This window comes from Coregonus lavaretus (genome assembly GCF_964263955.1).
Source record: "Coregonus lavaretus genome assembly, chromosome: 8".
Lineage (NCBI taxonomy): Eukaryota > Metazoa > Chordata > Actinopteri > Salmoniformes > Salmonidae > Coregonus > Coregonus lavaretus.
Window position 1 is genome coordinate 54609919 of NC_139995.1, and position 15000 is coordinate 54624918.

The 15000-nt window shown below is 44.3% G+C and overlaps 1 protein-coding gene across 1 annotated transcript in view; it reads right to left on the reverse strand.

Annotated features, from left to right (window-relative positions):
* LOC311134094 (uncharacterized protein) overlaps positions 1–15000 on the reverse strand; it is a gene marked incomplete at both ends in the record, with an annotated part of 65075 nt that overhangs the window by 45589 nt on the left and 4486 nt on the right. Inside the window, 6 exon segments of the mRNA XM_084167684.1 lie at positions 1132–1185; positions 2521–2565; positions 5201–5278; positions 8710–8811; positions 13095–13148; positions 13351–13385. Of these exon segments, the coding sequence (XP_084023810.1) occupies positions 1132–1185; positions 2521–2565; positions 5201–5278; positions 8710–8811; positions 13095–13148; positions 13351–13385 (368 nt within the window).

The following is a 15000-nucleotide window of genomic DNA, read 5'->3' on the forward strand; positions in this document are numbered from 1 at the left end:
AATATAGTATAATCCAATCTGTTGAAAACAGTGGCAGCATGTGCAGCGATGGTCATTCGGTTTTTGACATGCAAAAGTGAAATAGGTGTATTTATGCTGTTGTTCAAATGCACAGATCGCTTTATATATCTTCTCAAAGAAACTACCGGTAGTTCAAAAACTTAGCATCATAATTCTGTCATGCTGCTTTGTTGACAACATCCATCTCATGCCAGGGTATTCAGCCAATCAGCGGCCACCGCTGTTTGAACTTCCGAGTTGGTTTAATGTTATACCAGAGCAACAAGCTAACAAGCTAACAAGCTTGTGTGTGCAGAGCAGCACTAGAATTGAAAACACGTTTTACCTTTTTGTTGTTAATAAAGCCAATGTCAAACGTGATAACTATAGTATCCTTAACTAGCGTTGAAAAAGTAAATCCACATCTCTCCCTAATATCTGAATTACGCTTGTAATGTCGTCAGTAGGCTACAGTAACCTATGCTTCAGAGGGGAGGGGCAGGTAGTCTACATGCATACCCACTGGCAAAGATTTCCAGCTGGCAGACAGAAACTAGAATAATAATTAGCCGCGTTCACGTGCTAGTCGGAACTAGAAAACTATGAAATTTCAGACTTGCTAACTGGTTATAGTTATACACGTGCCACGTTCAACCAGTTAGCAAGTCAAACATTTGAGAGTTTCCTAGTTCTGATTAGCACGTGAATGCGGCATAAGTTTCTGAGTGACAGCGTAAGGGCTTTGCATAGGCGCTTTGTTGCGATTTCTGTGGTACTGGAAAAAAATGCCCGGAACGTATAAGAACGTTCCCATGCTTTTAAAATAATGTTTCTATTCCGGAACAGTATACAGTAGATCACTTTCTTTTTCGGTTTGGGTTCTGTTCCTCAAATAATTTAGTTATTTTCCGGTTTTTGGTTCTGTTCCTTAAACTGGTTCCAACTCTAGGTTAGCCCTCAATATGCCCTCACAGCTCACAGTTTCCGTGTGTGTGTATTTGTTTGTGTGTGTGTGAATTTGTGTGTGTGAATGTGTGAATGTGTGTGTGTCTGCTTTAGTGTGTGTGTGTATGAGGAAGAGGGGAGTTGAAAATGCCCTCACACTGTGAGTAACTATTATGGGATACTTACAGCTGATCCGGGCTCTCCAGCCTCTCCGGGGTTGCCTTGGAAACCTTGTGGGCCCTGGGATGGAAGAGAGGAGAGGAAGTCTGTGAACCTGATGACCTTAGATGGTTATTGGTCTTTTAATAATGTGTATTTTTCCCTTTGATTTCTTAGCTGATATTACTGTAAGGAAATACTAAAGGAGGTAGAAAATATACACTATTGTTTTTGTAATACCTAAAAGTATTTACTTCAGCAATAACTGATCTAAGATGGGCTCACTAGTTTAGAATTCCTCAAGAGTACGTTTGAGTAGAGATAGCATGTGATATCCTCTACTACGTGTACGCTATCTGCTAACTCCAAATGCCCCCGCAATATCAAATCACCCCAAATCCGAGTGTTATCCTATTCCCCTCCGGGGCTGTGTTTTTACCAAGAGGAGGGTGGTGGAAAAAAATGCAGCTTCATGCTCAGTCATGTCCCCTGGCTGGCTGGCAATACCTTCCACTTTAATTACTTTAGAGGAGAGGTAGGAGAGGAGCTGAGCTGAGGGGTTTTGGGTGGAGGGCTGAGGAACATACATGGGTTCAAATAGTATTTGAAGTCATTTAAGTACTTTAGCTACGCTTGCCTGGCGTAATGGACTAATATAATAGTCCCCATCCATCTGGCACTCCAGGCAGACTACAGCAAACGTTTCAACTATTTGAAAGACTTTGAATAGTATTTGAACCCTGTTCTGGCGGTGCTGAGGGGAATGGCCCACCGAGCCCTATGAAAGGTAAATTGTCAGGTGCCGCGCTGCATGTCTGTCTGTCTGTCTGTCTGTCTGTCTGTCTGTCTGTCTGTCTGCGGTAGGATAAACCCCTGCAGTTTGCAGCTGGGACATGAAGGTATTCAATGCCATCTTCCTCCTCTGGAAGGGAAGGCAACACAGGAACAAATAAACCTACAGTGGAATAATAATAATAACGTCTACTCTGTGTTTATAGACCCTCTGTTTTAGTTTCCTGTCATGTGTTCATTCACTGTTTGATTCAGGCCTTCATCTATACACACACAGTATGAAGAGAACTAGACTACTGACTAATAATTCAACTCAATACAAAACTTTGTGAAGTTCTTTGAGGGAGCACTATTGGACAAACTACTGTAAAGAACCACAGTCATATCATAATGTACCAGTAGACTGTATATCTTTGCATATGATATATATACAGTATATATATATATATATTTATATATTGCTCTGGGCTGAACTAAAGGTTGTTGGGAGCATCTACAGTACCCACTGTTATATAAGGTTATAACTTTCAGGGCTTGTTGCCGGGAGTGTGTGTATGTGCGCATGTGTGTGTGTATGTGTGTGTGTGTGTGCCTTCTTGAGTGTGTGTATTTGCAGGTACTTACAGGAGATCCAGAGGGCCCAGGTGGTCCTCGAGGACCCATAGGGCCCTGGGGGAGAAGGAGAGAGAGAAGAGACATAATCACAACCTTAACCTCAACCAGCCTTCAGACAACTCAACGTTAAAAAATAAGTTAGTTTCAAATTTTCATAATTCACTTTGACATATTTCAGAATTGGGGGAAAATAGATATTAGTGTGGTCCTCCACTTCTCTCTTCTCTTGTGTTATAAAGCCTGCCTGCTGCCTGCCTCCTGTCGCCCTCCTGCCTCCCTCCTGCCTGCCTGCCTCCTGGCTGTGCTTCTCCTGCCTCCCTCCTGTCTGCCTCCTGCCTGCCTCCTGTCTCCCTCCTGTCTCCCTCCTGCCTCCCTCCTGCCTGCCTCCTGTCTGCCTCCTGCCTGCCTCCTGTTTCCCTCCTGCCTCCTGTCTCCCTCCTGCCTGCCTCCTGCCTGTTTCCCTCCTGCCTCCCTCCTGCCTCCCTCCTGCCTGCCTCCTGTCTCCCTCCTGCATCCCTCCTGTCTTCCTCCTGCCTGCCTCCTGTCTTCCTCCTGCCTGCCTCCTGTCTTCCTCCTGCCTGCCTCCTGCCTGCCTCATGCCTGTCAGAAGCATAAATCGTTTTGGAATTCCACAGTGGCATTCAGACTCTTTCTCACTTTCTCTGCCTCTCTCTGTTTTCTCTCTCTCTCTCTCTTTCTCTCTCCCACTCTAGAACATCTGCTAGAAAGGGCTTAGCTAGCTCCTACAAGTCTGTTTGACAGACATACTGTAGAAACACCTTTTCATAACACTTAAAATAACTTTCATGAATAAACGTTGATAAAGGATTTATTACGAATTTATAAAGGCTTATTCATGAGAGTTATTATGAAATGTTACCCACTTTTTTCTTTATTAATAAGATCATAAAAGCAGTGGGTGAAATCCTCAACATAATGCTTGCTCTGCTCACTGATCTAAGGTTAATCTCCTCTGGTTAATAAAGGCTTGTCTTGGCAGGAGGTGTAATACTCTTGTAAACTCAACCTCATCACGCATCATTACTCAGAGCTCAGAGAGACGTTTCACATTCTGTACAGGTGATGAGCCAAATCTGTCACACAGAGAAAATCATTACATGAGCAAAGACAAGATGATGAGAAAGTTACCTGATCTGGACTTTAGTGAGAATGTCTAGGGCTTGCATCTGAAATCACACCCTTTTCCCTGCACAGTGTACTACTTTTGACCAGAGCTCTATGGGCCCTGGGCAAAAGCAGTGCACTAAGTAGGGGAAAGTAGTCCACTGTAAAGGGAATAAGGTAGCATTTCAGGCGCAGCCAAGACTTTCTCACTAAGAAAAACTAAGACGTTAAAATAATAAAACACGTGATTTCCACTCCTCCTCTCATGAAACAACGGTAAGACCTTAACGCTCTCTCTAACACATGATTATAGTAGAGAAACGCAGGGCAGCGGCCAAAGCAAACGTCCTTGAGGCAGCACAGAGCAGTTACTGACGGGAAGGGGGGTGCACCGTGGACGGAACCACACCGCAACGGGCTAGGGGCTTATCAATGGAGCTCTATGTCCATTCGTAGGCGGAGTGTGTGTGTGAATGTTTGGAGTCTGTGTGTGTTGTGTATGTGTGTGTTTGGGGACTGTGTGTGTGTGTGTGTGGGGCTGTATGTGTGTGTGTGTGTTTGATGTGGTATGTGTGTGTATGTGTTTGTTTGGGGCTGTGTGTGTGTGTGTGTGTGTGTGTGTGTGTGTGTGTGTGTGTGTGTGTGTGTGTGTTTGGGTGGTGTGGCCCGCTGCCTCTCAGTGAAGACACTGTGTTAGGGACCAGGGGGTGTATGTAGAGACATAGTGGGTTAACTCTCAGTGAAGAGACCCCTCCCCTCTCCACAGGGGTACAATCCACAGTGGTGACTAGGTCTCAGACTTCAGCTCCAACAGCCAGCCAGCCAGCCAAATGCTCGCTGTGGGAGCAGCCAGCCGAACGCTGCTCTGTGGGTTTCCAAACCAAAATAGCTCCCAGTGAGTGTGCTCTTCTTTTCACTCTGGCTGAGAGGCTGCATGTGATGCCAGCTGCCAACCAGCTCGTTGGATTTTGTGGTAAACTCGTAAAAATGAAATAATGAAGACCAAGTCTGTTCGCCCCAAACCAAACCCTGGTACGCTCCACAGAGGGTTGTTGGCCCAAACCAAACCCTGGTACGCTCCACAGAGGGGTGTTTGCCCCAAACCAAACCCTGGTACGCTCCACAGAGGGGTGTTTGCCCCAAACCAAACCCTGGTACGCTCCACAGAGGGGTGTTGGCCCAAACCAAACCCTGGTACGCTCCACAGAGGGGTGTTGGCCCAAACCAAACCCTGGTATGCTTCACAGAGGGGTGTTGGCCCAAACCAAACCCTGGTACGCTTCACAGAGGGGTGTTGATGTATCCTGGAAGGAAGGGGCCAGGAGGATGTGTAGTTTCTCCTTCAGACCTCAGGGGGCAGTGCTGAGTCACTCTGAGACCCATTCACCTAAGCTAGTCTCACGTAGGCATTAGTCAGACCAGACCAGACGTGACATTCTTGCATTTGTTTTGCATCCAACTGGAGAACCTATAGAAGCCTGGGAAACGATACTACTCCAAAGCTGATAGGAGAGAACTGGTGAAATGGCGCCAGGGTTAGGGTGTTTCTCATCATCTCTCTCACCATTGGTCCTTGCATCACGCCCATCTGTGCTCCTCCAGCCTTCTCGTCGAATCCTCCAGCCATCTGAGCAGCAAAGTTCTGTTGGAAGACAAAATGGCATCCATAAGATGCTGTAATATAACCACAAAAATATTTGAGCACGCTCGTTCCAAGAGCAGGCATATATCTGTCATGTTAGTCTACTCTCAGACAGCACAGCACGACTAAACAGGATCAGTGTGTGTGTGTGTGTGTGTGTTTATCTCTGTCAGTGTAACAACAGTAAATGGTAGAGGGGATGGATACCAGAGCAACAACAGTAGATGGTAGAGGGGATGGGGACCAGAGCAACAACAGTAGATGGTAGAGGGGATGGATACCAGAACAACAACAGTAGATGGTAGAGGGGATGGGGACCAGAGCAACAACAGTAGATGGTAGAGGGGATGGGGACCAGAGCAACAACAGTAGATGGTAGAGGGGATGGATACCAGAACAACAACAGTAGATGGTAGAGGGGATGGATACCAGAGCAACAACAGTAGATGGTAGAGGGGATGGGGACCAGAGCAACAACAGTAGATGGTAGAGGGGATGGATACCAGAACAACAACAGTAGATGGTAGAGGGGATGGATACCAGAGCAACAACAGTAGATGGTAGAGGGGATGGGGACCAGAGCAACAACAGTAGATGGTAGAGGGGATGGGGACCAGAGCAACAACAGTAGATGGTAGAGGGGATGGGGACCAGAGCAACAACAGTAGATGGTAGAGGGGATGGATACCAGAGCAACAACAGTAGATGGTAGAGGGGATGGGGACCAGAGCAACAACAGTAGATGGTAGAGGGGATGGATACCAGAGCAACAACAGTAGATGGTAGAGGGGATGGGGACCAGAGCAACAACAGTAGATGGTAGAGGGGATGGGGACCAGAGCAACAACAGTAGATGGTAGAGGGGATGGGGACCAGAGCAACAACAGTAGATGGTAGAGGGGATGGGGACCAGAGCAACAACAGTAGATGGTAGAGGGGATGGGGACCAGAGCAACAACAGTAGATGGTAGAGGGGATGGATACCAGAACAACAACAGTAAATGGTAGAGGGGATGGGGACCAGAGCAACAACAGTAGATGGTAGAGGGGATGGATACCAGAACAACAACAGTAAATGGTAGAGGGGATGGGGACCAGAGCAACAACAGTAGATGGTAGAGGGGATGGGGACCAGAGCAACAACAGTAGATGGTAGAGGGGATGGGGACCAGAGCAACAACAGTAGATGGTAGAGGGGATGGAGACCAGAGCAACAACAGTAGATGGTAGAGGGGATGGGGACCAGAGCAACAACAGTAGATGGTAGAGGGGATGGGGACCAGAGCAACAACAGTAGATGGTAGAGGGGATGGGGACCAGAGCAACAACAGTAGATGGTAGAGGGGATGGATACCAGAGCAACAACAGTAGATGGTAGAGGGGATGGGGACCAGAGCAACAACAGTAGATGGTAGAGGGGATGGGGACCAGAGCAACAACAGTAGATGGTAGAGGGGATGGATACCAGAGCAACAACAGTAGATGGTAGAGGGGATGGGGACCAGAGCAACAACAGTAGATGGTAGAGGGGATGGGGACCAGAGCAACAACAGTAGATGGTAGAGGGGATGAGGACCAGAGCAACAACAGTAGATGGTAGAGGGGATGGATACCAGAGCAACAACAGTAGATGGTAGAGGGGATGGATACCAGAGCAACAACAGTAGATGGTAGAGGGGATGGATACCAGAGCAACAACAGTAGATGGTAGAGGGGATGGGGACCAGAGCAACAACAGTAGATGGTAGAGGGGATGAGGACCAGAGCAACAACAGTAGATGGTAGAGGGGATGGATACCAGAGCAACAACAGTAGATGGTAGAGGGGATGGATACCAGAGCAACAACAGTAGATGGTAGAGGGGATGGGGACCAGAGCAACAACAGTAGATGGTAGAGGGGATTGGGACCAGAGCAACAACAGTAGATGGTAGAGGGGATGGGGACCAGAGCAACAACAGTAGAGGCAGGGAGGGGTGTAAGATAACTATTTTCATCTCTTTCTCCTTCACAAAATATCTCCTTGTGTTCTCTTCAAAGCCCCTCCTCTCTTCTCTCCTTCCCTCCTCCCCTCTCCTTCCTCTCTTCTCTCCTTCCCTCCTCCCCTCTCCTTCCTCTCTTCTCTCCTTCCCTCCTCCCCTCTCCTTCCTCTCTTCTCTCCTTCCCTCCTCCCCTCTCCTCTTCTCTTATCAGGAATGAAAAGCATTTCATCGTGTCTCCCTCTATCCTTCCATTCTACACTATACCGCCATTTTCTTTGCCTAGTTATTTTGTGCAAAACATCACACGCTATTACACCCTTACATTATTACACCCTTTCACTATTACACCCTTACACGATTACACCCTTTCACTATTACCCTCTTTCACTATTACACCCTTTCACTATTACACCTTTTCACTATTACACCCTTTCACTATTACACCTTACACTATTACACCCTTTCACTATTACACCCTTTCACTATTACACCCGTACACTATTACACCCTTACACTATTACACCCTTTCACTATTACACCCGTACACTATTACACCCTTTCACTATTACACCCGTACACTATTACACCCTTTCACTATTACACCTTACACTATTACACCCTTACACTATTACACCCTTTCACTATTACACCCGTACACTATTACACCTTACACTATTACACCCTTACACTATTACACCCTTTCACTATTACACCCGTACACTATTACACCCTTTCAATATTACACCCTTTCACTATTACCCTCTTTCACTATTACACCCTTTCACTATTACACCTTACACTATTACACCCTTACACTATTACACCCTTTCACTATTACACCCGTACACTATTACACCCTTTCAATATTACACCCTTTCACTATTACACCCTTACACTATTACACCCTTTCACTATTACACCCTTTCACTATTACACCTTACACTATTACACCCTTACACTATTACACCGTTTCACGATTACACCCTTTCACTATTACACCCTTACACTATTACACCCTTTCACTATTACACCCTTTCACTATTACCCTCTTTCACTATTACACCCTTACACTATTACACCGTTTCACGATTACACCCTTTCACTATTACACCCTTTCACTATTACACCCTTTCACTATTACCCTCTTTCACTATTACACTCTTTCACTATTACCCTCTTTCACTATTACACCCTTACACTATTACACCCTTACACTATTACACCCTTTCACTATTACACCCTTTCACTTCCATTTTTCAACCCCAAAGTCTTTATTGATAGAATTAGCTAGCCCACACATTGTCATTTTGAGATACACCTCCATGATCCGTAAAAGAGGAAAGCACTTCCATTTTGCTCTCTGAATGTGCTTCCCCTTTTACACATTTATATATTTTGGGACTATAGCACCAAAAACAGCTATTTCAGATTTTTCTGCAGCAATACTTACTCCTCCAAGGCCGGGAGGTCCGTTAGGTCCTGGGGGTCCGGGGGGGCCGGGGTTACCGGGGGTACCAGGCTCGCCATCTCTGCCACGGGGCCCGGGGCTGCCCTGAAACGGGAGACAGAGAGAGGAGTTAGATTAATACGTCCTCAAGTCCATACGAATAAGTTGGAGTAGAAATAGCATGTCGTCTCAATACAGTATCTTCCTAGAATAGCATGTAATCTCAATACAGTATCTTCCTAGAATAGCATGTAATCTCAATACAGTATCTTCCTAGAATAGCATGTAATCTCAATACAGTATCTTCCTCGAATAGCATGTAATCTCAATACAGTATCTTCCTAGAATAGCATGTAATCTCAATACAGTATCTTCCTAGAATAGCATGTAATCTCAATACAGTATCTTCCTCGAATAGCATGTCATCTCAATACAGAATCTTCCTAGAATAGCATGTAATCTCAATACAGTATCTTCCTAGAATAGCATGTAATCTCAATACAGTATCTTCCTAGAATAGCATGTAATCTCAATACAGTATCTTCCTAGAATAGCATGTAATCTCAATACAGTATCTTCCTCGAATAGCATGTCATCTCAATACAGAATCTTCCTAGAATAGCATGTAATCTCAATACAGTATCTTCCTCGAATAGCATGTAATCTCAATACAGTATCTTCCTTGAATAGCATGTAATCTCAATACAGTATCTTCCTCGAATAGCATGTAATCTCAATACAGTATCTTCCTAGAATAGCATGTCATCTCAATACAGTATCTTCCTAGAATAGCACGTCATCTCAATACAGAATCTTCCTAGAAAGCTGAAAGCTTTTATATTTCTTTCAAATTGGATCCCAAATGGACAATAAAGATGTTGATCTTTGAACCCTATCCCTTCAGCATCAAATAAATACATGTCCTTGGCAGTCATAGTAGAAATACATTGATTCACAGGAGGCAGTTTAAATCTAAAAAAAGCCCACAAAAAAATAATAATAATAATAATAATTGGGCGGTAGTCCTATACTTCAGATGAAAATGTCAAGTCAGGCACATGAAACTGCCCATCAGCAATGCGAGGCAATGATAATATTCATTGACACTGACAGTTTTCAAAATGACTATTTCCAGATATGTAGGTGCTGCTACTCTGCACAGGGTAGTCACATGCCCTCAACTAAAACTAAAAACACCAGAAGAGATTGGACAATCTGGGCTAATTGTACTTTACTGAGAAAAAGTCTGAATAAAGGATAAAAGTCCAGAAGAATTCAGATGCAGTGGATCAGATTCTGATTACTTAAGACACTGCATTAATTAACTGGGCAACTGATTTCAAACTATCCCACTTGGCAACTGAACACCAATTTGTATTGTTATTCATTCATAATAAATTCATTAAAATAAACAATTGCTTTTACATTTAAAAAATTTTGAGAAAAAAATCCAGAAATCCAGCATTTAAACAGCCTCTATTCCAAGATGTAGCCTGAGCCATGTGACTACATGGAATACATCATTGGAATCTGGCCAGGCATATATTGTTACAGCAAACTAATACCCACTGAGTCCTTTCCAAACACTTCCTGACAACTACATGAAGGGTTGGCAAATATTCCCCTCAGTCTACGGATGATGACAACCAGTCCTTTGCTGTGAGTCATTGATGTTTGACTTTGTGAGTTACAGACAGTTCATGTCAAAACGTGTGATTGTTATGTCTATGTACGTAACGTTTCGCTACAACTCAATAGTACAATCTAAACCGGTATATTACTTGAATCACCGTAATCCATACTCCCAATAATAGGTGTTATGGAGATGTAGCTCATTCAACAACCAGAGGAAGAAGTTGGCAGGTAAAAATGCTTGAAGCACACGTCTGGGAAACCCAGCATAACACAGTGCATGCTCTGACAAATGATCCTTCAAGGAATGTGTTCACCACACTGTGTGCGTTCATTCCTTTTTTATTTTGGTGCAAACAAACACTTAATTGCAAATGTTTCTATAGTAGCATGTACAAAATAATAATAACAAAATGTTAAATTGGAAAAGCAAATTGTAGATTGAAAATGTGAATAAAACCAGTAACTGTAAAAAATAAATAAAACAATCCTCAAGTTGAAAAAGCTTGACATCTGCAGTATCAAAGATCAAAACATGCTGAACCTGACCTGAAGACAATATATCCTGTGTTATAACCAGTGTTGGGGTCAATTCCATTTATATTCCAGTCAATTTAGAAAGTAAAACACATTCCAATTCCACATCTGGCACTTGCTAACCACTATCTGTTCACCTGGCCGGGACAGAGACTGTTAGCTAAACTTGCCAGATTCACAGAGATCATGTGCATTGTCCCTGTCAAATAAATCTATCAGAGTTATGTAAGTAAAACCATTGGTGGCATAAAGCAAATACTCTGTACATGCCACTCAGAGCCAACCATTTTAGCCAACAGAGCAAGAGACTAGTCTGTCACTATGTGAGCAGCAATTGGCTTTAGATCTCAGGGAAGGTGTGACGTCACCGATGTACTCCAGCCAACATGCTACGGGCCAGTTTCATATCCACTACAGACACAACAACCAACCAACGGGCCAGTTTCATATCCACCACAGACACAACAACCAACCAACGGGCCAGTTTCACATCCACTACAGACACAACAACCAACCAACGGGCCAGTTTCACATCCACAACAGACACAACAACCAACCAACGGGCCAGTTTCACATCCACTACAGACACAACAACCAACCAACGGGCCAGTTTCACATCCACAACAGACACAACAACCAACCAATGGGCAAGTTTCACATCCACTACTAGACCGTTCTTCAACAACAGAAAACTGTCTTCTGTTATGATAACAATCTTCTTTTATCATGTGATTTCCTGAAGGAAGAACCTGTGAGAGACCTGTCTTCAACAAAATGTCTCATTGAAATTAATGTAGGCAGACTGGAGAAAATGGATTCACCTTCATACATACCTACCTACCTCTAAAACCATTATGCCCAAACACAAGACTAAATAAAACCAAAAACACAAAATATCTCATTAAAACTATTCTATTAAAAGGAACAACCTCCTCCACTGTGACAGACAGATAGACACAAGGTCTTCACAACCAGAACATTCCTTTAGAAAACTCTCATATCATTAGATGACAACCTGAACACACTGTGTGACAAATCTTTCTTTATAATCAGAACATCTCTCGTCAAAAATCATCCTTTCAGACAACCTCAAGAATACATATTCATAACCTACGTACCGCCAAAACATTATGCACGAACACAGATTTAAACATCACGGAAGCCTGGAGCTGTGACTGGGGCTGAGGCCATGATGTTGACTAACGGTGTTTAACACAGATTACCCCAGTGAACAAAAGTCATTACAGCCCTCTCTCCCCATGCTAACAACACTTATTACACATATGTGATTGGCTGTGGGTTGGACTGTCGGTTCCCTGACTGCCACAGGTTTACGGCTTCACACACAGAGACACACGCAAACAAGCATACAAGCATGAAGGCACGCACTGTGTATGTCTCTGTGTGTGTGTGTGTGTGTGTGTGTGTGTGTGTGTGTGTGTGTGTGTGTGTGTGTGTGTGTGTGTGTGCGTGCGTGCGTACGTGTGTGCGTGCACACACACACACACACACACATACACCTGAGGAGGCTGGTGGGAGGAGCTATAGCAGGACGGGCTCATTGTAATGTTTGGAATGGAATCAATGGTATGGTACCAAACACATCAAACACATGGAAACAATGTGCTTGACTCCGTTCCATTGATTCCATTCCAGCCATTACGATGAGCCTGTCCCTCCTATAGCTCCTCCCACCAGCCTCCTCTGACACACACACACACACACACACACACACACCTCTTCTTCTTCTCACACATTTGCTAAACAACCCAGAATACAAACACAGCCTAATGGAAACTACACATGACAGCACTGAGCTTTGCTCCACCGATGACAGACTGCTGCCTCCAACGCCGCTGCTGAGACCAGCAATGAGACCAGCAATGAGACCAGCAATGAGACCAGCAGCTCCTCTACACCAGAGCATTCTCTATCTACCAGACCAATAGGAAATACTGTTGGTCTGAAGGGGTTTAGACTCTGAATGATGCATTTTTCACAGTCTTAGAGAGAGAGAGAGAGAGAGAGAGAGAGAGAGAGAGAGAGAGAGAGAGAGAGAGAGAGAGAGAGAGAGAGAGAGAGAGAGAGAGAGAGAGAGAGAGAGAGAGAGAGGAGAGAGAGAGAGAGAGAGAGAGAGAGAGAGAGAGAGAGAGAGAGAGAGAGAGAGAGAGAGAGAGAGAGAGAATGGGATGGAAATGATCTCCTGCTATAAAACTCACCTTATCGCCTTTGTCTCCTCTGTCTCCACGTGGTCCCTGCTCTCCAGAGGGGCCCTGAGGAGGGAGGAGAGACTAGTGAGTCTCCAGGTACATCTAAACACTAGATGTGCACCCTATTCTCTATGTAGTGCATTACTTTTAACCAGGAGCCATAGGGATCTGGTCCAAGGACAGTGGAATATATAGGGAATATGGTGCCGTTTCGGACAGTCTACACACACCTAATACATGGGGGACATTCATATGTATGCTTTACATACCATAGGGCCTCCAGGTCCTCTGGTCTACGACCTGAGAAAGAGAAGAAGAAAGTGTCAACGTTGTTCAATGAGGTTTCACCACCCTAAAAATAAGTGTGTGTTGATTGAAGTTGGATGATGACTTTATGGATTGCTGTCAATAAACAATACACTGTTATTTCCTGGGATAGAGAGAGAGAGAGAGAGAGAGAGAGAGAGAGAGAGAGAGAGAGAGAGAGAGAGAGAGAGAGAGAGATTAAATATGGCCAGGCCAAATAAACTGAAATATGGGTTAAATGTTTTATTGTCAAATAGGTATAGTGAAATGCATTGCTAATCCTAACCAAGCCTGCCTCTATTAAATATGACCGAAATATGGGCCAGCCCTAACCAAGCCTAACATACTGACATATGGGTTTACCTTACCCTGGCCTAACTACATAGGCCACTTATGTTTCTACCTGTTTTTACTTTCATTAATAGACGGAAACAACATTCCTGGACCTGGCCTCTGTTACTGTGTAATTACCAGAACAATCCACTTTCACAGCAGGGAGAATTATGCAATCATCAGCTATGGTCATTTCTATTGCACTAATACTGTACACTCATGGCGCATGCCTCTACTAATACAGGCAGACGCAAAAGGCTGACTTCATCTGGTACACCTTGACCTTTAATTTCTTATAAAATAATGATGATGTATTGTAATGTCTGTTCCAAATACTAATCATCCATGTAGGCCTAACGTACTGATGCAACTTGTTTCAACCATCAGATAGGAAAAGAGACACGGAGGGTCTGCCTGCGAATGAAATGAAGGCCTGTTATAAAGACATCAGACACGGAGGGTCTGCCTGCGAATGAAATGAAGGCCTGTTATAAAGACATCAGACACGGAGGGTCTGCTGCGAATGAAACGAAGGCCTGTTATAAAGACATCAGACACGGAGGGTCTGCCTGCGAATGAAACGAAGGCCTGTTATAAAGACATCAGACACGGAGGGTCTGCCTGCGAATGAAACGAAGGCCTGTTATAAAGACATCAGACACGGAGGGTCTGCCTGCGAATGAAACGAAGGCCTGTTATAAAGACATCAGACACGGAGGGTCTGCCTGCGAATGAAATGAAGGCCTGTTATAAAGACATCAGACACGGAGGGTCTGCCTGCGAATGAAATGAAGGCCTGTTATAAAGACATCAGACACGGAGGGTCTGCCTGCGAATGAAATGAAGGCCTGTTATAAAGGACATCAGACACGGAGGGTCTGCCTGCGAATGAAATGAAGGCCTGTTATAAAGACATCAGACACGGAGGGTCTGCCTGCGAATGAAATGAAGGCCTGTTATAAAGACATCAGACAGCGAGAAGTGTTTTCAGAGATCAGACGTAAAGTGAGTTGTTGACTTACATCTGTGATATCTCCCGGTTCCCCCTTCTGTCCCTGTTGGGAAAGAACGACAAGAAACAACAACGTGAGTGATTCTTCGGGAATGGAAAAGTAAATATAACTTACTACCTGCTTTCATTCTCTTCTGTCATTCCTGTCATCCTTAGCTTGGAATCCAAACGGAATATCGCTGTTTCACTAAGTGAAACAATAGCCTAAACAGATATTCAGCGATATTAAGTGTGGATGCCAGGCCCACTCAAAAGAGACATGCA